The sequence below is a fragment of the Phyllostomus hastatus genome, unplaced genomic scaffold, assembly GCF_019186645.2.
Source record: "Phyllostomus hastatus isolate PE091 unplaced genomic scaffold, TTU_PhHast_1.1 phas_contig_150, whole genome shotgun sequence".
Classification (NCBI taxonomy): domain Eukaryota; kingdom Metazoa; phylum Chordata; class Mammalia; order Chiroptera; family Phyllostomidae; genus Phyllostomus; species Phyllostomus hastatus.
This window is the reverse complement of record NW_025333611.1, coordinates 19,800,745-19,827,454: the sequence shown is the minus strand read 5'-3', so window position 1 is coordinate 19,827,454 and position 26,710 is coordinate 19,800,745. Positions and strand designations below refer to the sequence as shown.

At 58.3% G+C, this 26,710-nt stretch overlaps 1 protein-coding gene across 8 annotated transcripts in view; it reads left to right on the top strand.

Annotated features, from left to right (window-relative positions):
- The window catches only part of NDST1 (N-deacetylase and N-sulfotransferase 1), a 56,978-nt gene extending 33,361 nt beyond the window's left edge, over positions 1-23,617 (top strand). For all 8 annotated transcript variants that reach the window (XM_045828173.1, XM_045828190.1, XM_045828212.1 and 5 more), the window contains 13 exons: positions 1,737-2,231; positions 5,189-5,276; positions 6,432-6,586; positions 7,252-7,437; positions 7,986-8,114; positions 8,896-9,078; positions 10,013-10,109; positions 11,320-11,443; positions 13,227-13,401; positions 15,371-15,541; positions 16,060-16,169; positions 17,794-17,896; positions 18,672-23,617. In XM_045828173.1, coding sequence (XP_045684129.1) covers positions 1,737-2,231; positions 5,189-5,276; positions 6,432-6,586; positions 7,252-7,437; positions 7,986-8,114; positions 8,896-9,078; positions 10,013-10,109; positions 11,320-11,443; positions 13,227-13,401; positions 15,371-15,541; positions 16,060-16,169; positions 17,794-17,896; positions 18,672-18,791 — 2,136 coding nt within the window. In that variant the 3' untranslated portion in view covers positions 18,792-23,617. The remainder of the gene's footprint in view (positions 1-1,736; positions 2,232-5,188; positions 5,277-6,431; positions 6,587-7,251; positions 7,438-7,985; positions 8,115-8,895; positions 9,079-10,012; positions 10,110-11,319; positions 11,444-13,226; positions 13,402-15,370; positions 15,542-16,059; positions 16,170-17,793; positions 17,897-18,671) is intronic.
- Positions 23,618-26,710: the final 3,093 nt, after the last annotated feature.

Genomic DNA, 26,710 nt, shown 5'->3' with positions numbered 1-26,710 from the left:
TGCCTCTGGGCCTTAGCACTTGCTGTTCTTTGAACTTGGCCTCTACCCCTCCCCTAGTGGATGTTTACTCATTCTTCAAGTCCCACTCTGCAGGAAAGTCCCTTTGTCCAGGAAGCTACTCCGGAGCCCGTTGACCGTGGCCAGCTATCTGCTGTTCTAGAACTGTGGGCCGCCTCTGTGCGGTGTGGGTCTCGTTGACGTTTTGGGTTTATCTCTGCAGCTTGGATTGTTGTCTTCCTCTCTTGCTCAACTTTATGGTTCACGAGGGCAAGGACCCTGTCTGTTTTTTCTCGCCATGTCCCCGACACGGATCAGTGTCTGGCATGCTGACTAAGTGTGGAGTGAACAAACGAAACCTGCCGTGTGCCAGGCACTGGAGAGCTATGTGCTCCTCTTTCTTTCTTTCTGTTTAAAAAGTCGGTTGTTCATCAAATAGGTGTTTGCTTCCTCTGGGTGTCAAGCCTGTGCTGGACTCCGGGGACCCAAAGGTGGGAATGACTTGGCCTCTGCCCTCAAGAGGGCACAGACTGGTGGGAGAGAGACCCTGGATAGGAACGCAGCAGCCCAGGTAAAAGCTGCTGTAGCCGAGGCTTTAATGTGATCCCAGGGAGGCCAGTGCAGGGAAGAGGGTATATGCATTGGGTTTTGAAGGATGAGCAGGAGTTTGCCAGGCCAGGAAGACAGAACGGAACTGGCACAGGGACAAGGACAAGTTGTACCATGTCCAGAGGCAGGTGGCTGGGAGGCTGGGAGCCTAGGGAGGAGAAGTGTGGGCCGGGAGTACTGTCTGCAGGTGCCCAGGGAGCTGGGCAGCGGCAGACCCTGCGAAGGGGGTGGCCTTGGGGGTGCTGGGGGCCCGGGGGATTGGGAATGCTGTGGGATGGAGCGTCACTGTTCCCGCGCCCCCAGTAGATGCCTCCTCTTTGATCTCATCTAACTGGCGTCCCGTCAGATTTCTCCTGAAGAAAGTTTTGTGTGCAAAGGCAGTCTGGGGACCCCAGGAAATGGAGCCTGGCGGCCTGGTGTGTGGGCTGCGGGGCCAGATGCCTGGCGGCAAACTGTGGCTCCTCCTGACGGCTGCGTGGCTGAGGCCCTGGCCCCCCTTGAAGCCTCAGCTTCCTCACCGGCGAGGTGGGGCAGCAAAGGCACCTTGCTCCTGAGGCTGATGTGAGGGCTGAGTGAGCCATCAGTGACGTGCTCGCCCTTGTGCTAAGGTCTCTGCCAGCAGTACACTCCTCCTCCTTCACCCGCCCCTTGAGGTAGTTACCGAGTTCTCAGCTCTGTTTTACAGCGGAGGGAGCTGAGGCACGGAAAGGCCGCCTAACTCCTCTGGGGCCAGGTGGCAGGGCCCGTGCTGTCAGCTGCTGGGCCTCTCTCTCCGTGGTTTTGGACAAGCTACCTAGCCTCTCTGGGCCCCACTCTCTGCCTCTGTAAAGTGGGAATGATAGCAATGCCTCCATCACAGGGGTCACTGAGGATCACCAGCAGCCCCGCACGCAAAGCGCTCGAACCCAGGCCTGACTCTGGTGAGAATGGCATGTGTGTTAGCCAGTACACCGTCATGCCAGGTGAAGCTGGGTTTGCAGGGCCAGAGATGCGAAAGCCCGCCGTGAAGCCCCGCCCACACTGTTGACATGGCTGTTCCCGTGGCTGTTCTCACACACCTGAGAAGCCGCGGTCCCTGGGGTTCCGGGTCTGACGGCTGCTCTCCCCTCCCTGCCTCACCCCGACTGCAGGCCAACGAGAACAGCCTGCTGAGTGCGCAGCTCAAAGGCTTCCCCCTGTTCCTGCACTCGAACCTGGGCCTGAAGGACTGCAGCATCAACCCCCGGTCCCCGCTGCTCTACGTGACGCGGCCCAGCGAGGTGGAGAAGGGCGTGCTGCCCGGCGAGGACTGGACCGTGTTCCAGTCCAACCACTCCACCTACGAGCCGGTGCTGCTGGCCAAGACGCGCTCGTCCGAGTCCATCCCACACCTGGGCGCGGACGCCGGCCTGCACGCCGCGCTGCACGCCACCGTGGTCCAGGACCTGGGCCTGCACGACGGCATCCAGCGCGTGCTCTTCGGCAACAACCTCAACTTCTGGCTGCACAAGCTGGTCTTCGTGGACGCCGTGGCCTTCCTCACCGGCAAGCGCCTCTCGCTGCCTTTGGACCGCTACATCCTGGTGGACATCGACGACATCTTCGTGGGCAAGGAGGGCACGCGCATGAAGGTGGAGGACGTGAAGGTAGGGCCCGCGCGCCAGACCGGGGTGGTCCCGCCCTCCGGACTTTGCTGCCTGCATCTCCCCTGTGCTGGTAGCCCCCCTCCCTCGGCCAGGGGTTTCATCAACTGCCTTATTCCAAGCGAGGGCCATCCATCCTGACACTGAAGCACTGACTCCGGGGGAATTGTGGGTCTGGAGCGTGGCACTCGAGAACGTGTCTGTGGAGGGAGGGACCCAGTCGCCGGGGCGGGCTCCTTTACCGGCCTCTTAATCCAGGCATGGTTTTTCTTAAACAGTGTTTGAAAGGTTTTGTTTATTCATTTTTAGAGAGAGGGAAGGGAGGGAGAAAGAGAGACACGTTGATCGGTTGTCACTCGCACGGTCCTGAACTGGGGACCTGGCCTGCAACCCAGGCGGGTGCCCTGACTGGGACTCAAACCAGCAACCTTTCAGTTCACAGGCCGGCACTCAGTCCACTGAGCCACACCAGCCAGGGCTGATTTTTAACTCTCAAAAACGTTTGTGTCAGTACCAGAACTACCGAACTCTTAGAACTAGAGCTTGAATCACACACAAGGTCTGTGATAGACCTTAAACTGAGGTCTGTATAGATAGTGGAATGCATGTGTTAAACTCAAAATGCGTTTACCAAACTAACGGAGTTTTACACACAGCTCAGGACTGAACAGAAGCCTGCAAATTGAGACCGTTGAGCAATCCTTAAAATACAGGTCTCATCGACTCACTGTTTCACTCACGCTTATTAGCACAGGAAAGGCCCTCGCTTGTGTAAGTGGGGAAGGCAGACCCAGTTGCCGTAAATAGAGGGCAACAACGTAACAATCTAACAACCGCTCCAGTGGAAACAAAGCAGGGGATTACATTCTGCAGAGACACCACTGCCTCGGACTGCCCGTCCCCTCTTCTGCCAGATTAGCGGGTGTCAGAGGCGCATTAGCACCAAACCAAGACTTCTTTTTGATGTTAGCAGGAGGACTGGAAAAGAGACCTCCAAGAGGAATCTTTTCCCCGAGTGACTTCGATCATCTGTGCCAGCTCACCCTTTTAAATCACTGTTGGGGGTGGGAAGGAAGGCTGGGGTGGGGCTGGGGCGCCACTCTCCTGCCTCGGTCGAGAGTGAATGCTCTTCTCCTCTTCCTCGCACCTCCCCAGGAGAAGGGTGGAGCGGATGGTGTCGGATGGTGTTGGAGAGTAGGCACTGTTTGGGGAATCGGGAATCAAGTTTCAGTCTGACCCTCACTCGGGTCACTTGGGCGTGTCCCTTCCCATCTCCGAGCCTCAACTGTAAAATGACAAGGCAGGGTAGCTGGGAGGTTTTCAGGCTATTTTCTGACATCCTGGGGTTTCCCAGAGTTGCTGGGTGAGGGTGGAGGGGTGTGTGAGACAGCCAGGTTCTGAGACCCCTCGGGCGACAGCCAGGTTCTGAGCCCCCCGGGCCACAGCCTCCCGGGACAGGGCAGCGTCGCTTTCATCTGCTCCACGAATCCTGCTTCCTCCTGGGATTTCACGAGGGGTCGTCTTCTGGTAGCCCAACCGTGCTCGCTCCTGCTGCAGCCTAGGTCTCTGCTGCCTGTCCAGGGTTGGCCCCCATGAGGAAGCCAGGCTCCAGGCTCACCGTGTCCCCAGGAACCCCGGGGGTGCCCTGCTGAGTTCCCACTGTCCGCATTTTTGGAGTGGGAGCCAGCCAGCCAGCAGTTTGGAGCCAGTTCTGTAAAAGAGCGCTAACCAGAGTGCCCTCTGCCATACGCTTAGCTCAGCGCAGACTGCAAAGCGCCGCGCCAGCCAGGGTCCCATTTGCCTTAAATGTCCTCGTGAGTCAAAAAGGACAGAGTTGTTTTACTTTTTTTTTGTTCAGTCCCAAGCACAGGCTACAACTGAGCCTTTCTTTCAGAGGATGAATGTCGCCTCATTGAGGGGTACAGTGCTGGCTGTACAGTGCAGTTCAAGCAACCCCAGCAGCAGCTGTGTGTTCAGGGCTGGGCGGGGGCCAGCCCCACAGCCCTCCGTGCGTGGCCTCATCTGCCCCTCGCAGCAGCCCCTGAGGGGGGCGTGGTTCTGAGCTTCATTTCTCAGAGCGGGACACTGAGGCTCAGAGGGCTGCGGCGAGTTGCCCACGGCCACCCAGCTGGAGCGTGGATGGCATCAGGCAGTCTGTGGCGCCAGCGGGGCCGGGACGTTGGCTGGATCTGCGAAGTGTCCGGACGGCAGGTTCTTGCAGGTCTCTTAGCAGCCTCTGCGTCCCGCGAGGACATTTTTGAGCCTCGACCCTAGAATACAAACCCACGTTTGTTGCAGAGATGGCAACAACCCTTCATTGACTTGCAAAGCGCTGGGCGTGCCATGCGCGGGGACATGGCCTTGCCGGGTGCCCAGTATGTCTTTGGAAAGGCGTGGCCCTTTGACATCGGCCTTGGTTTCACCTCTGAGGAGATACCCTCCACGTTTGACAGGTGGAGATGTGAGGCTTGCAGGGACAGTGACCACAGGCAGACCTACGATGCCACCGTTTTTCATCATTAACCAAACGTCAGGCAGTTTTACATGCAACCTCTTACTTAATTCTCCCAAGAGCTCCCTGAGGGAGATGCTGCTGTCCCCACTTTACTGTTGGGGACACTGATGCCTTCTCAAGGACACACAGCAGGGCCAGGCTGGAGTCTAGGACTCGCTCGTATTGCCGGAAGCCCGGTGCAGGTGGCTGCGTGGGGCTGGCGTCCCGGGTGTGGGTCCCATGCGGCCACTCAGGGCCCCATGCTCGGAAGGGCCCGTGCCAGGTGTGAGGCTCCGCTGTCGCTCGCCTGTGAGTGAGAGTCCCGAGTTTTCACTTTTCACGTGGCCCCGCAGACTTTTCAGCTGGTCCTGCAGCAGCGGGACGCTTCCAGGCGCTCAGGGCAGGGAGCAGGCCCCCCCCCCTCGGCTTTCCCCTCACCCGCGTCTTTCTCCTCTGCCCGTCTTAGGCACTGTTTGATACGCAGAATGAACTACGCACGCACATCCCAAACTTCACCTTCAACCTGGGCTACTCAGGGAAATTCTTCCACACAGGTAAGTGGGTCTGCCTGTGTCCCCACTAGCAACTTCCTGCGGCCTTCAGGTCCAGACAGACCCTCAGAGCACTGCAGGTGATGCGATGGGCCACCTTTGTGGCGCATTGGGTCCCTGTTCCCCACTCCCCTGCCCCCCAGCCAACAGCCCACCGAACAGTCGCAGCCCCAGGCAGTGGCCATTTGGGGGCAGCAACAGCTCCACGGTGGCCTCCACTGAGTCTCCCAGCCTGCAGGCTGTGCTCCTGGGGAAGCGTCTTCTCCCGCTTGTCACCCCCACCTTTTAAAATGACTTGTGCTACTTCTGCTTAAAAATGTGATCGAATGTTAAGAAATCACAGAAATGAATAGCATAGAAAGTGAAAATGTCCTATAATTGTCCCCGCCCTGTCACGAGTTATTTTCAAGTCCTCAGGCTTGAGGGGGAGGGCTGTGGGCCGCCTCCTCTCCTCTCCGGGGCTCCTGCACATTCCTCCCATTCCCCACGCACTGCCCTCAGGGCCTGGCCCGAGGGGACACACCTGAGTTCACTTGCAGCGAGCGAGCGCTTCCTCTCCCTGCCTTCTGGCTGGGCCACCGCGAGGACAGCCTCTCTTGGATTCCAGGCAAATCCCTGTTAGTCTGCAGTTCTGGGGGCAAGTGTGCAGTGCAGCCCCGGAGCCAAATAAGAGTGACACTGGGTTGCCCCTCCACATTTTGGGTATTCTCAACCCTTGGCAGCATATTGGAGGTGGTGGTAGGAATGTGCATGACAGAATTAAACATTATGTGTATATTTGTGCGAAGAGTTTGAACAGATCAGTAAGTGAAAGATGAATGACCTGATAAGAAAATAGAAATAGGATTGGAGCAGGTGCCTCAGAGCTGGAAGAGACCTTGGGACCATTGCCTCTGGAGCCTGCATTGCACAGAGAAGGTCCTGGCCAAGGTCACCGAGTGCATCAAAGTCACACCCTAGACTGGAATCCAGGGCCCTGGACTAGGGCTCTGTTTGCTGCTGTGCTGCAGCCCCAGCAACTGTTCCAAGCTCTTGGTGGGGGTACGGGGGTAGGGTGTCACCATGCCCCCCCCGCCCCATTCCTGCACAGCAGCCCAGGTTGGAGGACCCTGTGGCAGGCGGGCCAGGCGGGCTGAGCTGCCTGTGCTTGGGCTGCAGGTACTGATGCTGAGGACGCTGGGGATGACCTGCTGCTGTCCTACGTGAAGGAGTTCTGGTGGTTCCCCCACATGTGGAGCCACATGCAGCCCCACCTTTTCCACAACCAGTCTGTGCTGGCTGAGCAGATGGCCCTGAACAAGAAGTTCGCTGTCGTGAGTAAGATTCCCTACGGGCCAGAGCCGGGCGGGCTAGGGGCTGGGCCGGGGCCCGATGGCGGGCCCCCGGCTGCTTTCATAGTTTGGGCTGAGGGCTGGGTGAGCACCTTCACAGCCGCCGTCTCACAGAAGCCTCACATGCTCCAGGAGGTGGGTGTGGACAGCCTCACTTTCAGACAAGAAACCGAGCTCAGGGAGGCCACACCAGCTAATGGGAGCCCAGCCAGGACTTACCCCCAGCCTGCGTGTCTCCTGAGCCCAGGCTCTTCTGCTCAGGCTAGAGTGGTGGGAGCTCCGGAAAGCTGGAGGGAGCACTCCAGCAGGAGGGAGTGAGGCCTGGTACTGGCAGAGCCTGGGCCTCTCAGCCAGGTTGAGGCCCAGAGAGGCAGGAAAGCCCAGTCTTGGTCCTCTCTCCTGGGCACCAGGGGGCATGACACTGGGCAGAGAGTTCGAGTCCCAGTTTGGCCAGTGTCTCACCCGGAGACTCCGAGCACAGCTCCTTCCCTCCCAGGCCTCAGTTTGCCCATCGGTTCCACGAGGCCTTGGACCCCCTGCCCTGCCGTTCTATTCTCTGATTTCCCCCTCCCGTTCTGCAAAGGGGAAATAAGGCCCAGAGGGGCTGGAACCCCATGCTCACCCTGCCCCTGCCCTCCTCTCCCCAGGAGCACGGCATTCCCACAGACATGGGGTACGCTGTGGCGCCCCACCACTCGGGCGTGTACCCTGTGCACGTGCAGCTGTACGAGGCCTGGAAGCAGGTGTGGAGCATCCGAGTGACCAGCACGGAGGAGTACCCCCACCTGAAGCCGGCCCGCTACCGCCGTGGCTTCATCCACAACGGCATCATGGTGCGTGGGCCCCTGGCTGCGGGGGCGGGGGCAGGGGCAGGGGCGCGCACACTGTCCGGGAGGCGTGGCTTTGCTGAGCTGGTGAGGGGCTGCAGGCCGGTTTCTGCCGCCCCTCTGGCACCTGAGGTCTCCCTCCATCCCCGGGAAGGCAGCCACTGGTCTGCCCCTTCCACAAGCCCCTTCTTAGCTGTTGTGACAGGAGATGAATGTTCTCTAAGGGGACTTCTAGCGAGGCCTCAGGACAGGCCTCTGTCTCTCATTCGTTTGCTTACTTAAAAAATGTTCATGAGCTTTGAGAGTGTGCCTGACCCTTTTCTACGAACGGGGGATGCAGGCACGCGCAAGCCCAACAGAAGCCCCTGCCCTGGTGGTCCCGGCATTCCAGTGGCCAGCGGGTGCCGTAGGCTGTGGGTCTCTGTGGGAGAAGACCCTCAAGGGCGGGGGCTGCGCTGTCACATAGAAGGAGACACCCTGTCTGCTCTGAGGAAGGGTCCCCCCACCCCCATCCATGCCGGGAGGTGCCAGAGCTCCCCTCGGCCCGTCCCCAGGTCCTCCCGCGGCAGACCTGCGGCCTCTTCACGCACACCATCTTCTACAACGAGTACCCCGGCGGCTCCAGCGAGCTGGACAAGATCATCAACGGCGGCGAGCTCTTCCTCACCGTGCTCCTCAATCCCGTGAGTGCCCCACAGCCTGGCCGGGTGCGGGGGGCTGCGGGCCGGCGCCCCGGGCCTGGGGAGCCACGTGTGGGCCGGGAAGTGGGAAACCCACTCTGCTGCCTCGGCTGCCTCCCTGACCTGCAGCATGACCCCGGACAGAGAATCGGAGCTACCTTTCTTCCCCTTTTACAACCTTGCACTTCAATATATAGAACAGTGTTCGCATTTTAGACCATATTCTCTTTCCAGCCTTGGTGTGTGTGTGTATAAATATATAAGTGTATATTAAAATACATAGTAAATTATAAATATGTTAAACTCTATATAAGGTATATGTAATGAGTATAGTTTAAACTATTTACCTGAGCCTTCTGGGCCTCTCTTTCCTTATCTATAAAATGGAAACAATCATTCATGTTTTAATGTAGATATTAAGATGCTAAATAGATATCATGTGGTGATGTTATTTAGTTTTTTAGGATAACTAAATATTCCTTATCGTCCATGCACCCTACCTGCCCACCACTACCAAAAGCAGTTAAACAGTGTACCCAGGTGACTGCAGTAGGTCAGCTTCCTGTCCCAGAGCCGAAATAGTCGGTGGTCAGTCAGACCTGCATTCACTGGGCTTTGCGGTGGCCCAAGGTCACCTAGTGAGTTTGTTGATGGCCTGATTCACCTGGTCACTGAGTGGCCCTTCAAGTGGCCCATCGAGTGGCCCGCTTCAAGACCAAAAGGTCAGAAGTAGAGTGAATGCGGCTCAGAGGCTGACCAGTGTCTGCCTCCTGCCCCGGAGCAGATCAGCATCTTCATGACCCACCTGTCCAACTATGGGAATGACCGGCTGGGCCTGTACACCTTTAAGCACCTGGTGCGCTTCCTGCACTCCTGGACCAACCTCCGGCTGCAGACGCTGCCCCCTGTGCAGCTGGCCCAGAAGTACTTCCAGATCTTCTCGGAGGAGAAGGACCCACTCTGGCAGGTGGGTGGGGGCGGGGGCCTGGAGGCCTGGTCGCGGGGATGGGCTGCCCACCGCGCATGGATGCGCACTCCAGACATGGGCTCAGGGGCTCCACTCACACCCTCTGACTCTCTCTGGAGTGCAAACTCAGGTGCTCAGTTGCTCCTCAGCACGGGCACACTTGTCCTTGTGCACACGTACAAACACGCCACCACACAGGCATGCACACTCCCACGCAGCCTCCGAGAAAACAGCAGGAAGTGAACGAGATGTAGACGAAGTACAGAAAGCAACCGCCCGACCTGGTTAGACTTGGTTTTTCCTGCTCTCCTCTCTCCAGCAGGCCCTGGGCCATGGGAAAGGAGAGTGGGGGGAGGGCGGTGGGGACGGTTTGGGGGGAAGTCTGTCCCTGGGAACTGTCAAAAACTGCAAGTGGAAGCTAGAATTAATGCCGTGCTCATAGTTCAGACCGGGGCCCACAAACTTTGGCCCTACAGTCTATTTTTGTGCACAGCGTTTTCTCGGGCCCAGCCACTCCCACGCCTGCCTGTGCTGTCTGCAGCTGCTCTCAGGCCGCGGCGGTGGAGTCGAGCAATTGCGACAGAGACCGGACTGTCTCCAAGCCTCGCATATTTACTAAATATTTCAAAAGATTTACTAAACTTTATAGTAAATGGTTTGACCCCGGGTGGAGACACATCTCAGGCAGTTAAATTCAGCAAGTACTTGTGAACCCCTGCTGTGTGCCAAACATCGGGCTGCGTGTTTTGCTAGGACTGACCCCACACGGTCCCTGCCTGCCCTGCCAGCAGCCCAGTGTCCCATGGAGGGGATGGGACAGGGTCACATGTAGTAACGCCTGTCAGTCAGGACTGTACAAGCTGTAAACCCGTGTGCCGTGGGAGTCCCTCCACTGGGTTTTCGGGCCCTAACAGCCCGTCCACTGTTGTTGTAGGACCCCTGCGAGGACAAACGCCACAAAGACATCTGGTCCAAGGAGAAGACGTGCGACCGCTTCCCCAAACTCCTCATCATTGGCCCCCAGAAAACAGGCAGGTCTCTTCACTCTCGGTCAGCCTCCTCCCCACCCGCTGTATCAGCCCCAGAACTCGGGGGACCAGCCTGCCCTAGTCCCATTCCCCAATAACCTGTATCCTCTTTCCCAGGAAGTAGGAGTAAAATTGGGGTGAACATGAATTGCCTGTCACTGTGCAGGTGGGAACAGGGTGGAGGGCGGGCGTGGAATTCTTCAATCTGTCTGGAACCGCAGCCTCAGGGAGCTCTCCCTGGGTCCTGGGAGTCTCTGAGTTGAGGCAGCGCAGCCCAGATGACCTGCTCGGTGAGCTCAAGCAGTGCCAGGTGCTGGTTCCAGGCAAAGAGGACTGCGATCAGCTAGTCAGGCGATCCGGTAGTTATGCCTGCTGGAAGTGTAGAGGGGGCAGAAGTGTTGGCATGATGGCTAAGCATTTGCCTTCCACACTCTGTAAGGCACAAGTGGGTCCCTTCATTTGACAGTAAAACACTTGAGGCTCAGAAAACGTAAGTGACTTCCTCTAACACACTCAGGAAATGGCAGATCCGGGACTTGAACCCTGGTCTTTGTGGCCCCAAAATGTACACCCTTAATCACCAAACTCTAGTCTTCTTTCCTGCTGGAGCCTCTCATTATAGCATGTTAACCATAGGCTCACACACAAGGAAGGAATGAACTCTGAAGGAGAAGCGGGTAGAGGGTAGGTGTGAGTGAGGGCATCCAGGAGAGGGGGAATCTTCTGAGCCAGATTTCTTGGCCCTCCAGGAATTTCACATCGGTAGACTGGAGGGTCTGGAGCTCCTTTTTCTCTGAGCTCCTCCTGAGTGCTCGAGAGAACAGGGGTCCAGAGCTGGAAGGGCCCAGCATAAAGCATCTGGTTCTGGGATTATGAGGAGACAGTAGTGAGTTGGGTGTGGCCGCTGGAGTAGAGTGGTGAGAAGGATTTTGAGGCCCAGTTCTCATTTAGTGATGAAGAATGCTGTGATGGATTAGCGATGTCTGCAGTGGGTGTAGGCACTGAGATACTCACACGCATGCCATGTATTTGCCCTACAGATTTGGTATGACTCCTTCACTGTATAGATGGAAGCTAAGCCTCAGCGAAGGGAAGGGACTTTCCTGGGATCTTGCAGTGAATAATGGAGAAATAGAATCAGAACCCAGGATTTCAGACTCCGTCCTTGTGTTGGGGGCCAGGCCCTGGTCTCAGCTGCCTTCCATCCCTGCAGGCACCACAGCCCTCTACCTGTTCCTGAGCATGCACCCGGACCTCAGCAGCAACTACCCCAGCTCAGAGACCTTTGAGGAGATCCAGTTTTTTAACGGCCACAACTATCACAAAGGCATCGACTGGTGAGTGGGCCTTTCCGTTCACAGCGGTACAGGACAGTCTTCTCAGAGCCTGCCCGGGAGGAGGTCTGCTGGAAGGAGGAGGCCACAGCAGGAAGCAGCTGGTGCTTGCTCACACAAAGTAAAGTTCCTGTAAACAGGGACAAAGTGCAGTGACCCTGGAGTCATGGTGCTGGAGCCCTGTCATGGATGGGACACTCGATGAGGAAGCCCTTTGCTCTGCTGCATTGCTGCTTGTGGTCAGAGGCTGTGGAAGTCAGAGTCCAGCCCCTCCCTTGCTTGCACAGAAACACCCTGAGGTCCAAGGTCCCCAGAGCTGGGGACAGAGCAGGGGCTCAAATCCAAGTGTTCTGATCCGAGAGCTGGCCCTTCCCACTGTTCTCAGGTGTCCTTCAGAGGGGGCTCGCTAGCCTCCAGGGAGCCCCCAGGGGAGTGGTCGACATGGCAGCCTCCTGCAGAGCCTGTCACCAGGGGTCGCCTCGGGGTATAGGGACCACGTGGGGATGGTTCTGTGTTCCAATTTTCCAGTTTGCATCTCCCTCTCTGTTTATCTTTTCTTACCTTATCCGTGTGTTACTTTTGTTAGTCATCTTTGTATCAGTGGTGTGTTTTCCTGGGTGGGGAGATTATAGCCATTCCAGTTTTCGGTGTTGTTTTTTTTTTTGTCTGTGTATCTCTCTCTCTCATGTTTTCTGTCTCTATTTACCTACCTGTCTGTCTGTCTCTCTCGTACATCTGCAATCTCTTATCTAAGGCGTGTGTGGCCAGACGTGTTCCTGGAAGCCAGCATGTGTCGGACTGCAGGGGAGGGCGCTGCACTGCAACACCGCATCTTTAGCCGCGCCTTCTGCCGGGTCTGGGCAGCATCCCGTTAGCAAACACATCGATATGTCTGTGGCAAAGGGTGTGGATATTTATACTAAGTGAGATGAATAAGTCAGGTTTTGCTGCCAAGTGGCTTTGCTGCAAACGTAGAAGCGAAGCTTCAGTTTTCGGAGCTTTCTCGATTTAGGCATTACAATGGGTCGTGGACAGGAAGATGCATTTTATGAAGAAAATTCAGAAATGAGAGAGAGAGAGCACAAGTCCTCAGCTACATTCCCCAGATTTTGACTTGGTAGAGATGTGTGGGGTGGGCGCAGGAACCTCACAAGCCTCCAGGTGACTCTGATGAAGGGGCCCCTGGGACCACCCCGGAGAATCCCTGCCTCACAGGACAGAGGAGGGATCCTACATGTGAACTAGGGTGGGCCCGTGATCCTCAATTCCCAAGAACCCCTGAAAATGTACCTCTCCTTTGCATGAATAGGTGCTCCTGGGAGGGTCTGGAATGTCCATTTAGTTTTCTGAGGGGTCCTTAAACTAGAGATGGTCCCAAAGGACCGGTGTGGACAGTCACTCCGTGTGGGATGTAGCAGGTTCATCTGGGAAGCTGCCGATCCCAGTCCCAGCTCGCCCCCTAGTGGCAGTGGGTGTTAGGGCCCTGTCAGTTTTACTCTGGGAGCATGCGTTTTGGATGCAGACTCAACCCCTTCCCCTGCCGCAACAGAGAGCACACCCTAAGTCTTCAGCTCCCCTCCCCACAAGGATTTCTGAAAAAGGAGACTGCCAAGTGGCCATTCCTCCAGGACCCCTGCTGGAAGTGAGCCCTTGCTTGCCTGGGAGCGATGTGCCCTGCTTGCTTTCGGAAGTTCAAACCCCAGCAACCCTCGCCCCCTGTGCTCTATCCCTCAAGCCCCTTCCTCATGGGTCTTGACCGTGAGCCCCTTCCCTGGGCTTCCTGCAGGTACATGGAGTTCTTCCCCATCCCCTCCAACACCACCTCCGACTTCTACTTTGAGAAAAGCGCCAACTACTTTGATTCGGAAGTGGCGCCCCGGCGGGCAGCCGCCCTGTTGCCCAAAGCCAAGGTTCTGACCATCCTCATCAACCCGGCCGACCGGGCCTATTCCTGGTACCAGGTGAGCTGGGCTGGGGCAGGGCCCTGGGGGCGGGGCAGGGGGCTCTGTCTGCCACGCAGCTACTCATTCACTCAGCAGCTGTTGACTCATCACCTGCCCTGTGTCCTAGCGAGGCTCCCGGGGTGTGCTGGTGGGTGAGAGCAGAGGCCCACCTCCGCAGCGCTTCTAGCCTGGTGGAGGGGACGGGCAGAAATCCTTGGAATCCCAGCCAGCCGCTACCTGCCCACCGTCCTGGCTTGGTCTGGGGGCCTGCCTCTCAATCTGACACCAATAAGGGGTAAAGGCTGTCTCTACTTTGATTTGGTGGACAGTGATCTGGGCAGGTACTAACTGCGGCCCCGCCCTGGACACTGGCTGGGGGTGTGGATGCGGGCAGGAATTCAGGAAAGGATGACATATAGGACCTGCCATTCCTGGTGGAGGGTGCAAAGGCCTGACCAGGTAAGGAAGTCACCAGGACTGCGTCCATGCCAGAGACAGTGTGACTCCTAGTCCTTACTTGACTATGTAAGAACTGGAACTTCCTTTAATCTCAGTGACCTGACTTAATTTCTTCTGAGCCATTCCACTGGGCTGAAAGGACAGCTTAGGCTTGGGCCTTTTGGGGAGGTGTCCTCCTCTACCTGCTATGCACTAGGGTGTTGGGGGTGCCTGGCCTACCATCTGGTCCAGAAAGGCCTCCTCAGGCCACTTGGGGCAGTCCCCTGTCACCCTGCTCTCCTAGCCACTCCAGGTGGCCGCCTCTGCTCCGATGCCACGCTGGGCCCACACCACTGTCGGGGGCCCACTGCAGACCCCTTGATCTCTGGCCCCACAGACCTCCCCTTCCTCTGGGCTGGATGTGGTCCTCAGTGGGAGTGTGGGGGCTGGTGAGGGGGTCGTCCTGGTTGTCAGGCCCCTGATCTCTGGACTGTGGGAATTCTGCAGGTGCCCACGGCCCATGGCATTATCTCAGGGGGTTCAAACCTAGCATTTCCCCCTTTCTGATTCTGCCCAGTCCTTCTGTCATAGTCTGCACGGGCAGTCATAACAAAACATCATAGACTGGCTGTCTGAAACAACAGAAGTTTGTTTCTCACAGTTCTGGAGGCTAGAAGTCCAAGATCAAGGTGCCACCAATACAGTTCCCGGTGAGGGGGCTCTTCCTGGCTTTGAGACAGCCGCCTCCTCCAGGTGGCCTCCCACGGCAGAGAGAACAGACCGGCTGGTGCTTCTTCCCACAAGGGCACTAATCCCATCACCAGGGCCCCGCCCTCATGACCTGTCTGTGCCTCCTTACCTCCCAAAGGTCCCTTCTTAAATGTTACCACATTGGAGGTTAGAGCTTCAATGTATACCTTTGGGGATAGGACAGACATTCCATCTACAACACTTCCTGATTTCTCTAAAGGAGAAATGCTTAGTTTGGTGCAAGTGGCACTTACGTCCTTTCTAACACTGCTAGGCTGTGTCTTCAGCAAAGAGTGCAAGCTGCTGGGTCCCGGCCTGTCGCAGACGTTTCTGTCTGGCTGGGGTTTGAGAACATTGCATTCTTTTTGTTCTATTCATGAGCCTTCTGTGTGTGATAGCTGTGCTGGCGTCCCACTTATGGAGGGGGTAGTGGGTTTTAGTTTGAAACTATGTGGATAAGAAAGGTGAGTCCCTGTAAAGAAAAGTGTCTTGGCGTTGGCGCATACTTCTTGTGGAGTGTTTGTGGATGCTGCAGAAATTACAGAGCTGGTGTGCAAATTACCAGCGTTTGGAAACCCTGTTCTAGTCCAACTCAAGCCTTCCAAAGATGAGGAAACTAGGGCTCAGAGGGGCCAGCGACTTCCCCAAGGTCAGGGGACGATGGGAAACACAGGCAGGACTTGAACCCTGGCTCCTGGTGTCAGCCCGGGGTCTTCTGGCCGCCGCATCCTGCCCTGCCGCTGCAGCTTCCCGCTCTGTGCCTTCCCTGGGACGTGCTGACCCTCCCCCTTGCCTGCAGCACCAGCGAGCCCACGATGACCCGGTGGCCCTGAAGTACACCTTCCACGAGGTGATCACAGCGGGGCCCGACGCGTCCTCGAAACTGCGCGCCCTCCAGAACCGCTGTCTGGTCCCCGGCTGGTACGCCACCCACATTGAGCGCTGGCTCAGCGCCTTTCACGCCAGCCAGGTAGCTGCCTGTCCCTCACCCCTGGGAGGGCAATCTCGGCCGGCAGGGAGCCGCAGACGCCCTCTCACTGGTCACGGGGCCTTCGTGGCCTTCAGACCTTCGAGGTCTTCCAGAGTTTCAGTTGTGTTTATCTCAAGGTTGATGTGTGAGAATTCCCTAGGTCCTTGTTGTCCCTTCACAACAGGGTCTGTCGCCCTACGGGGACCCAGGTTGCATGACAGGTTTTAGGAAAACTCGGGGGACTTAGGCTGGAGAGCGACCTGTAAGGTCAGAAGCTGGGGGAGAGGCCAGAGAGGGGTGCTGTGGAGGCAGGAGGGGTGGGCAGGTTTGGTGACAGCTCACACCGGGAAAGGATGCCGTCAGTGGGGGGAGCTGACACCTGGGGGCCCCTGCTCTTCAGAGGTGGAGGAGGAAACGGATTCTCAGAGCTCAGGGACCCAGGGAACTGGGGGCCCATTTGCCTTCGGAGTGAGGACGGGCTCAGATTGCCCTTCTTTCTCCTTTTTCTCCTGTTCCAGATTCTGGTCCTGGATGGCAAACTGCTGCGAACAGAACCTGCCAAGGTGATGGACACGGTGCAGAAGTTCCTTGGGGTGACCAATACCATCGACTACCACAAAACCTTGGCGTGAGTGTGGCCTTGGCCTTGAAACAGGGGGCAGGGGGTGGGGGTTCCAAGCAAGGCAGCTGGGCCAGAAAGCCAAAGGCCTGAATGGTTACGGGAGAGACAGGTCAGTCAGCATCAGCAGGCGTGAGAGAGCGTGCCTGTGCGGAGTGGCGGCTCAGCAGAAGAGCTAGTGTTAACCCGACTGGGGCTGCGTTTGACTCAAGGTGTTGACTCGGGAAGGAGGGAGGGAAGAGTCGGTTCTGTGCCGGCCAGTCGCACTCCCGGGGCCTGCGTTTCAGCCCGGGCTCGGAGTCCGTCAGGTCAGCGACGAGCAGCCCCGGTTCCCACAGGGTTTCTTGGTGCTAGATCATGACTTCAGTGTACTTTCGGGAAAAGGAAACCACAGATATTGTCAACGGCTCCCAGCCCCCATCGTTCAAACCCAGTGCCAGCGGGCTGTCGGTGCCCCCAGTGCGTACGCGCCAGCGGGTGCTGCAGGCCCAGGGCTGGGCCGAGGCCACCTCCCAGGGCTGTGTCCCGGGCGAGTGACACACTGGGCTGGGTGAGGGTCTCGAAGGGAGGAGGAAGGGAGCCGCCCTCCCTGGCTACCTTCCCGGGAAAGGCTCACAGCAAGCGTGTTCGCTTCTCCTCGTCTCGGAAGTTGGAGGTGGGGGAGGCAGGAAGGAGGAGCAGCCAGGGGTGTGGGCCACGTGCCTGGGTGAGGACCCCAGACGCACCCGCGACTTCTCTAACTGCATGACCTTGGAAAAAAATGTCTGTGCTCCTTCAACCCTCATGTTCCTCACCTGTTGTTAGTTGGGGCTTAAGGTATAATCCGCACCCCCCGGGGGTCCCCGTGTGGAATGAAAGCATGTGCGTGGCGCTCTCGGCTCGGTGCCTGGGCAGAGTGGTGCCGAGTACACCAGCAGCAGCAGCAGCAGCAGCAGCACCATTATCTGTGCCCGCCCTGTGGCCCTTTCAGAAACCCCTGCTTCCTTCGCCCGCCAACTGTGAATTGTGTTCCTGCTGTCCCCACTCGCCCAGAGTCTCCTGCTGGTTCCTGGTCTGGGGCTGGACTCTTGACGCCACTGTGCCCCCCTCCCCGGGACAGCTGCGGACCACTTCCTCCCTAGGCCCCCGAAGGCCCCGCATGGCTTCAGACCCCACAGGCAGTCTCGCGCTATCACCTCTGAAATGTGCTCCAAAAGTGGGACTCCCCGGGCGGCGGCTCACGTGCTCTGTCCGAGCCCCTCGTTTCTTGGCTGGCGGTCCCGGTTCCTGCCGCAGTCCGCAGTGGGAGCACACCCCACCTTCACAATTCCCAGAAACCTCTCCTGAGCGTTCCCCAGTCCAGGGGGGATCGACTCTTTTGTGAAGACATGCAGTGCCTGCCGTTGCGGCTAAGCATGCCCGTGACTGGGAGAGAGGGCAGGCGAGCTTAGTGGGGTCAGGGACAGAACACGGGCCGCCAGGTGGCGGTGTTGGCCCCACACAGCCCGCGGGTTCCAGAGTGGGCACAGGGGCGAGGATTCTACAGTCGTCTCTCCCAGGCTCCGCCGTTCCGGAGAGCCTGCGAACACCGCCCTAAAGCGGGAAGGAGGGGGCCGGGCCAGCTCCCATCCACGGACTTTCTCCACCTCCACAGGTTCGACCCAAAGAAAGGATTTTGGTGCCAACTGCTCGAAGGAGGAAAAACCAAGTGTCTGGGCAAAAGCAAGGGCCGGAAATACCCGGAGATGGACTTGGATGTAAGTGGTGGGCGTGCTGCCTACAAGCAGCCAGGCAAACGGGCAGCGTCCCTGTCCCGGAGAGAGCCTTTCCTCCCCTTCGCCCTGCGCCCAGCATGTTGATGGCCTTGGTGCCTTCTGGATGGGGTTCGTGAAGAGGAGGAAATGGGGGTTGGGATGTGGTGGGTCGGAACTGAGGTAGTCGGATGAGTACTTGTCCCCTTCCCCCGAGGGCTGAATGCTCTGGGGCTTTGAGGACGAATCGGACATGTCTGCCTCCAAGGAACTCCGAGTCCAGCCGTCCCTCCTTGGAGGGAGATCCCTCCACACACCAGGGAGTGGAGTCCAAGGCAGGAAGTCTGGGGGTGGGGGCGGTCCGGGACGAGGAGGGGTGGAGCAGCCTTCTCAGAGGCCGGGAGGGGTCTCTGGAGGTGAGTGTGGACGGCCGCATCGGGACCCCTGGCTGGGCAGGATGAGGCTCTGTTGGAGGAGAGAAGGCAGGTCAAGGGCAGAGGGGAAAGGTCCCACACTGTGACTTTTGCCAGGTTTGCCTCTTCCCTTCTGCCCCTGGTTTTGATTAATTAATTCTCTCTCTTCTGTCACGAGAATTTTGAGCTGGTGTGCTGTATTTTGGTGCTCCTACGAGGGAGGGGTTTTCTTTTGGAGGCGGCCCTGTTGAAGGAGCCTGTGAGTGAGGACTAGGTGCAGGGGACGGGCCCACGGCCAGGCGGCCTCCACGGGGAGGGGCGGCTCTCGAGAGAGCGCCCGCCCAGCTGCGCTCTCCCTCCCGTTCCAGTCCCGCGCCTTCCTGAAGGACTATTACCGGGACCACAACATCGAGCTCTCCAAGCTGCTGTACAAGATGGGCCAGACGCTGCCCACCTGGCTGCGAGAGGACCTCCAGAACACCAGGTAGCCGCAGCTGCCGCAGCCAGACCGAACGTTCGTGACGGCAGGGGTGTCCCGCCGCGCTGAGCCAGGCCGACCTGCAGAACGGGAAGCTGGCCCGGGCTGGCCGAGCACACGCACGAGCAATACTCCGCCGGGGCCCCGCCAGGGCCTGCAGAAGAGCCCAGGCCGGCCCACAGGCGCCTCAGAGCACCCAGCGCTGGGTCTGCGGCCTCCAGCACCTCCCGAGCCGCCGGAGGTCCGTCCTGTCCACAGCCTTCCGCGGGGAGGCCACCCCCTGGTAGGAGGGGGTCCTCGGGACTCTCTTTTCTGTCCCTCACTGTGTTCTACCGACCACGGCCTCCCCTTCATCCCGCCACTTCCCGCCCCAGCAGGGTGTCCCCTCGGTGTTAGCTGCCACATTGTCCCTGTCCTGCGGACAGTTAGGGAGAAGAGCCCAGCTGGGCCTTTTGCCAAACCAGGGAGAGAGACTGGACCTTCTGAGGGGCCAGCCGGGTACCCGAGTTGGTCGCTAGCTAGACTGGACGTGAGTGGGGTCCCTCGAGAGGACGCTGAACTTCCACACACATCCCGGTCCCTGCCATCGCCTCTCACCTTCCCCCTCCGGGGAGGGGGTCTCCGATTCCTGCAGTATGCACCCGATCCTTGAGGCCCCCCCGGGGCCGGGGCACGGCCACGCCACTGGGACCCAGAGGCCGGGGCCTCCACCCCCTCACCCCGGGGTATGACATGCGTGGTGTTTCCTGTGGTAGAAGACGGAGGCGGTTCGGGGGTCTGCTGGGTCCGTGTTCCAGCGCACACGCTGCCCTGCACGCCCCCAGGCTCGGCCCCGGCCCGCCGCGCAGAGCTGGGGAGGGGCTCTGCCCTGGCGGCCTGTGGCTGAGGGCTCCTGGGGCCCCCTTGACCTCCCCAATACTAAGAAGCTAAAGTATTTTAATATTTTGTTTTATTTCTTGGTGCCAGAGTTTATACTTTGGGTGCTGGGGTCGCACTGTGTTATATATATATATAATTTGTATATATATATTATATTTTTTTGGTTGGGTTTGTTTTTAATTCAGTCACACAAAATGGTGGCAGGCCCCAGCCCCGTGCACGAAAATGAGACGGAAGGGAGGGGGTGGCCACGTCTTCCTGTGTCCGCTGGGCCTCGGGGAGACGGTGTGGAGGCGCCCTGGGAGAGCTGCCCGTGTCCTCCCCCGAGTGCCACGGCTGCCCGGGGCCGCGCGGGGGCACGGCGGCAGCGAGATACGCGGGAGGGCCCGCTCTGTCTAGGAGATCTGGCTTCACGGGGTGCGGAGGCCTGGGGGAGCTCTAGCCAAAGGAAACAGCCAGGCTGGCGTGGGCGACCGGGCCGGGGGCTGGCCTGTTCCCCTCCCCTCACATGGTGCTAGGTGGGGAGCTGCCCTGGAGCCGGGGGCCCCACAGGGACCACAGGGCTGTCTCCCGGCCCCCTTCAGACAGCGGGTCTCCGGGCTGTTTTCTGGTTGGGGTCTGCTCCTACCCTCCTCTCAACAATGTGAAGTGACTAAACTGGGGTGCTCTCCCCACCCCTCCCACTGCTGGTCCAGCTTCGAACTGACACCCAGGAAGTCCTTTCTGGAAAGCCTTGCCTTGTTCGGAAGACTGTCGCGTCTTGGGGCGGGAAGGGCCCTTCGGCTGTGGAGACAGCGGGAGGCGGCCTCCCTGGCCGACGTCACCCAGCTGTTTGGGAGCGAGGCCAGGAAGGGAGCTGGCAGCTCCCAGTTCCGAGTCCAGCGCTCCTCCTCCAGCGCCACACTGCCTCTGAGCCTCTCCTCGGGACCCTGCTCTGTGCCAGGCTCCTGCCCCTCCCTCAGTCACACCCTTGGTCGCTCCAGGACATAGGGACAAACCACTTCCTCCCAGCCAGGGTGCCTTTGAGTTTTCTCAGACCGCATCTGCATCCCTGCCTCGCTCCCTCCGCCTCGGAAGGCTCTTCCCAGCCCGCAGGGCCCGGGGCTCTCTTGGCTCTGCACCGACGCCCTTTCCCGAGGTCCCCACTGGGCCGGAGAGGGGTGGCTACTCAGCGGGGCCAGCTGTGGAAGGTTGCATGGTCTCACTGTGCTTCCCACCAAGGCCTCTGAGCCTGGGAGCCCTGAGCCTCGTCCACCCCTCGGGGCAGGAAGAGCACACGTCCCAGGACAGGGCGGCCTGCTTGCACGCTCGAGAAGACTGGCCGTGCCGAGGACCCAGACCCCCACGCTGACTTCCAGGTGCCAGTCCCGGGCCTCGCTTCCCAAAGGTCAGTGAGCGGCCCGGGCTCTGTGACCTGTGAGCACCTCCCAGCGCCCACACTCCGCAGTCTACCCTCTGGGCCTGGACGCCCACCCCCTGGCCCCCGCCCCTTGGAGCTCTGGAGGCCTGATGGGCCAGCGGCTCCACCTCTCAGGGCCTCTGGCCCGAGGAAGGAGCAGGCAGGTGTGAGACCCCTGGGGAGCAGAGGAAATGGTGGGGGGGTGGGTTTGCCCAGGCCCTTCTGGGAGGCGGGGGACTGGCCCTGCCACATCCTCTAAGTCTGGCCACTGCTCTTCCTTCCCTTCCCACGAACCAGTATTCCTCCAGGACCCACTGCCAGGACCTGCAGGCATTGTGGAGGGGACAGATGCGTCCCCCAGGGGCTCTCAGCTACCAAGCCCACAGGTGCCCTCACGAGGGGAGAGAACCAGCGGTGGGCAGGTCCAGCAGCATCAGCTTGTTGAGTGTTCTCTAGTCCGCTGGGGGCATGTGGCCGAGGAGGGAGGCTGAGAGAGAGAGAGCGAGAGCAAGCTAGGTCCTGTAGATGACTTCATCATCCTTTCTGTTCCCCACACCACGCGCCCTGCCCCACAGGGGGCGTGCACAGCAGTCCGGCCAACACCGCCTGGGTCACTCGGGGTTCCAGAGCCAGCCACAGGGCAGGCGTCTGGTGATGGGTCTTTTCTGGGCCCCAGAGCAGGAGTGGCCAGTGCCTCGGGGGCCCAGGCGAGGGGGCAGGGTCTGTCCCCAGGAGCAGAGAACTGCTGGGCTGCCCCAGAGACAGCGGTGGTCCCAGCGTGGGCTGACCCCGTAGGCCTGTGAACCCACCATCTGGATTTAAAATGAACACTTTGGTACATTTGTTTTCTCTTGCTGCATAGAGTTTTTTCTGAACTGGCCTAAGAGTAAAAATCGTGAGACCTCACCCCAGAATGCCGCAGCCTGCGTCTGCTCAGAGCCAGGACAGCCTCCCGAGTCGTGGCGCGGTGCCGCACCTGGGACAGCGACCAGCTCGCAGCTGCCCCCTGATCCGCGCTCCTCTTCCCCCAGACAGCTTGCACCTGGTTTTGGAATTGGGGTCCAGTCGGGGGGCACGCATTGCGTTTTGTGATGGTGTTTTTAAGGCTCACTGAATGTTGGAAAGTCCCCCTGCTCACTTCGGTTTTACAAGTGACGTCATGTCTGAGGCCAGCGGCCCGCTGTCCCGAGAAGCCCGGCGTTCTGTCTCTGTCCTCCTGCTCCCTTCCGGTGTTGGAGGTCGCGTTCCCCCGGCCCCTAGGTTGTCGAGAGTAATTTAGGCCACGTGGAGTTTTGCCTTTGTGCCGACTGGACAGCTTCCCTCCAGCCTAAGGTGCCCCTCTACTGTCACCTGTACCACGTGCCGGACGAGCACAGAGGGGCCAGCTGGAGCTCCAGGAGCTCAGGGGAGGGCAAGGCAAGCAGCCTCTCAGCAAGGCTCTGGAGGAAGTCCTGGGGGCCCTCCAGGAGGAGGGGGCCTGTGCACGGAGACCGGACCCAGCAGCGTAGGGCCTCTTGGAGAGGAGACGCCTCTGGCTCAGAGGGGCCTGTGCTGCCCCCTTAGACGCTGGTGATGGACCACGGGGCCCCAGACAGCATCCCTCTCTCTCTAGCTCTTTGTCTCCAGTCTCTCCATCTCGATCTCTCCCTGCTGTGGCCTTGGGTCTTCACTTCTGGGAAGCCCGTGGTCCGTGTGCACTGGAGCAGAGCCAGGCCCCAGGATATGCCAGGGATGGGTCCAGCTAAGGAACCACCTCCCGCAGATTGTGCCGAGAGGAGGACAGCGCTGGGCTGGAGGCAGGAGATGGGGAGTTTCATCCCACCCAAGGACGCTCGGTCTTGGCACGACAGGTTTCCTCCCAGGGCCTCAGTTTCCCCATTTATGGGACGAGCAGGTGGAGCTGCAGCGGGGGTTTTCAAACGGCAAAAAGGAAGTAGTTCTGCTCTCGTTGAAGTGAGGACAGGGGGCCCGGGCACGTCCCCACCCCTGTCCACACTCCGCACTCAAGGGGACGCTGAGCTCTGGGTCGCCATCCCGGGGCGGGCTGCCCCCAGGGTGTGCCTGCCCCCCTGGGTGTGCCCTCGCCAGCCCTGGTGGCCTGAGATATTTTCAGCTCCTTCAGGGGGTGGGCATCCGTCTCGTGTGGGGTCCACGTCAAGGGCTTGAGGGGCTCGGGCAGTGTTTTATCCCAATATGTTCGTCCCTCCTCTCTCCTTCCCCTCTGTGGCCCTGAGGGAGATGAGGGAGGAGAGGTTTTCTCTGACTGTGCTAGCTTTTATTATCAGCAAGAGGGCTCCTTTTGTAACTTGTGCATGAAATTCATGTCATTTCCCCGGGGAGAGGAGAGGGCTGCCTGGAGAGGGTGGGGGCACGCTGGGGGAGCAGGCTGGGGTTCCCTTCCCTTGCGGGGGTGGGGAGAGGCGTGGCGAGGGGGCGCTACCCAGCTCACCCGATCAGGGCTCTTGAACCAGCCGTTTTGGGTTGCGTTAAAAGTGGGAACCTTTCTCCATTAATGTACAATCTCGAACTAACTGCTAATAAAGTGGGTTCCGTTTGTACGCATTGGTCATGTCCGTCTGTCTGTCTGTCTGACATACTCTCGAGGCCTGCGGAGGAGGGTGGAGATACAGATGTTCACACGCATGGCCGCTCTGGCTGCCCCCCCTCCCCCAACACACACACATTGTGACTTGGTCAAATCCCAGGTCATTTCCAAGGCGCAGTAAACGGAGGCTTTTCCAGGTAGCAGAGGCCCGCCCCGGGGCCGCCTGGCAGGTGGGGCTTCTCGGATAACGGATGACGGATGATGGATGACGGAGAGCCCAGGCCCAGGTCTTTAAGCACCAGACTGAACGTAGCCCTGGGGCCTGAGGCTCAGCGTCTAGATCTGGTTCCACCACGAATGTGGAGTGTGACTGGGAACAAGCACCCTTTACCTTTTGATCCTCAGTTTCCCTTTTAGGGGTGCGGAGGGAACTGGACTTAGTGGCTGCCCCTGGAGAATTTGCTGGAAACACCGGATTCCCAGGCCGCACCGTCAGAGGTTGCTGCCGGGCAGATGTGGGGATGGGCCGAAACACCTGCGTTTTAACAACCTCCAGGGCGTGCTGAGGCACCCACTTGAGGGAGCCCTGGCTCAGATGGATGGTTCCATACAGGCTCGAATTAATTCAGAGCCTCTCTGTCCACGGAAAAAGACTTTGGATGAAACAAATGTCTGTAGCCCTCTGAGCCTGGTTAGGATTTGCTGGGGAGGGCCCTGGCCAGCTGTCCGCAATGCTGGTGCTGGACCTGCTCCCTCAGATGCCCCTACAAAACTTTGGAAATGCACATTCCCAGGCTCCCCAAATCCACTCAATCAGAACCTATGGGAATGGGACCCAGCAATGTACATTTCAACACAGTCCCACCTCGTGTGAGCCCGAGAAGGTGACAGAAATGCAGGCCACTGCTAAGGGGCGTGCTGAGACCCAGCTGGAACACGCCGAAACGCCCACCCCAACAGCACAAGAGCCACACTTGCAGGGACGACTGCTCGCTGTGCCACCTGGGAGCTCGGCACGGGCGATGCAGCACCGCCGACGAGAACGTGGCCGGAGGCTGCACCAGTGGGGACAGTCCAGAAGGCGTGAGACAGATGGGGCACCTGTGCCAGCTCCGGGGTTGGGCTCCATCAGAAGTTGTTGACTTTTAAAAACAGCAAAGGTTTTTTAAAAGAGAAACGTAATTGGAAACCAGGTGAAGGCCAGGTGCTCTGGCTAGAGTGGGGGTGAGGGTCTGGCCTCTCACCAGCTCCACTGCCCCCTGCCTGTCCCCCATCCTTTCTGGAACGCGAGGATTCCTTGAAACACGTTGTGAAAAGCCAGTCTGGCTGCTCTCAGAGGCCCCAAGAGTCCTGCACATCTACCAGGCTGGGGGAGCAAAAACACACCAGCCCCCCATCCCGTTCAGTGGGGATGCTGCTCTGGGAGCCTGGTGCCCTAGGAGCAGGCCAGCTCCGGAGGTGGGCGTTTGTCTCTGAGAAGCCCAGGGCGGTGTGTTTCATACTGGCACAGCACCTAGTATGTCCACCCACGGGGAACGAGCTGCATGACCTCTAGTGGAGCCATGTGCCGGAACATGACAATGCAGCTGGAAACATTAGTCTTGCCGGGGGCACTTCTGCAAGATGGACCCACCTGTACAGTGTGACCACTGGTGGAAAGAGAATGCTACATAGTGTGTCCTTTTCCTGGGAGTATAGATGTATTATATATATTAGATGTATCTCTCTCATACCGAACTGGCAACAGAGGGAGGGGACAGGGAAGAGGGGTCTTCCAAGGGGACTTGAGCTTTGGCCGAAACATTTTTTAAAAAATTAAGATAATGTATTTGTCGGTGGACTTAAAAAGTTCTAAGAGTAACTAGAACCAGGTGGAGCAGGAAGGCGGCGCTGTGGGCAGCTGGACCAGTGTGAGACGGGGCCCGTGAAGGCCGGAACCCCGCTGACCTTCACCAGCCAGGGGCCCCCACCCGGGGCCGGGCCCAAGGCCGGTGGGGGATGCTCTTGCCTTGCGGAAGTTTCTCGAGCCCTTGTCAAGGCCCTGAGCTGAGGATCCTGACTTGCCATGTGGCTACAGGCAAGTCTCTGCTTCCCTCTGGCCCTCGGAGGGGGGCCTCGGAGTTACCTAACATCAGCAGTACTGGGACAAACCAGCATTGTACGAGAAGGACACAATCTGTGACATTCCTGACTAACACTGGTAACATAAATCAAGGGGAAATGGCAGAGCTGCCAAGGTGGGGACATTTTGCACAGTAACTGGTCTGAGCTCCAAAAAATGTCAAGGTCCTGAAAGATAAAGGAAAGCTGAGACATGGTTCAGGATTAAAGTCTGCTAAAGGGGCCTGGCAGTCAAATCAGTCAAATGGCATGTGTGACCATAGGGACAGCCGGCACAGTGTGAATATAGACTGTGCGTGATGGATGATAGTATTGGATCAGTGTTGAATTTCCTGATTTTGATTGTTGTACTGTTATTTAAGAGTACATCATTGTTCTTAAGAAATATTTACTGGTAAGGGGAAATATTTACTGGTAAGAGGAAAGAAATGGAGCTGAGTTTTGACACATTCTAGTGGGTCCAACTTATGTGGTGCAGTTCACAATATGCCCACCAGGGGGCAATATCACACCAGCATCTCAAGGCTAAGGTTAGTGTGAACCACAAAGACTAGGCTGGTGGTTAATGGTGGTGGGGTCATAATACTATAAACAAGAACATCAGTAAATTAAAATATATGAATAGTAAAAAGTACTCAGTCTGAGTCATGCAGGCAATATCTCTTAATTCTTATAACAACCCTCTGAGGTAAGTATTATTGTTGCCATTGTAGGCAAGTCACACGCAGAATTTTGAAGTCGGACCTGACCTCACACCATGTACCAAAATTAACTCGAAGTTGATCAAAAACCTAAACTGAAGGGCTAAACTGTAATACTATTAAATGCACATCTCCATTACCCTGGGTTTGGTGATGGCTCCTTAAATATGACACCAAAGTATAGGCAACAAAGGAGAAATAGATACATTCTTCTTCATTAAAATTAAAAACTTTTGTGCATGAAAAGACACCGTCAGAGAGTGCAGAGACAATCCACAGGATGG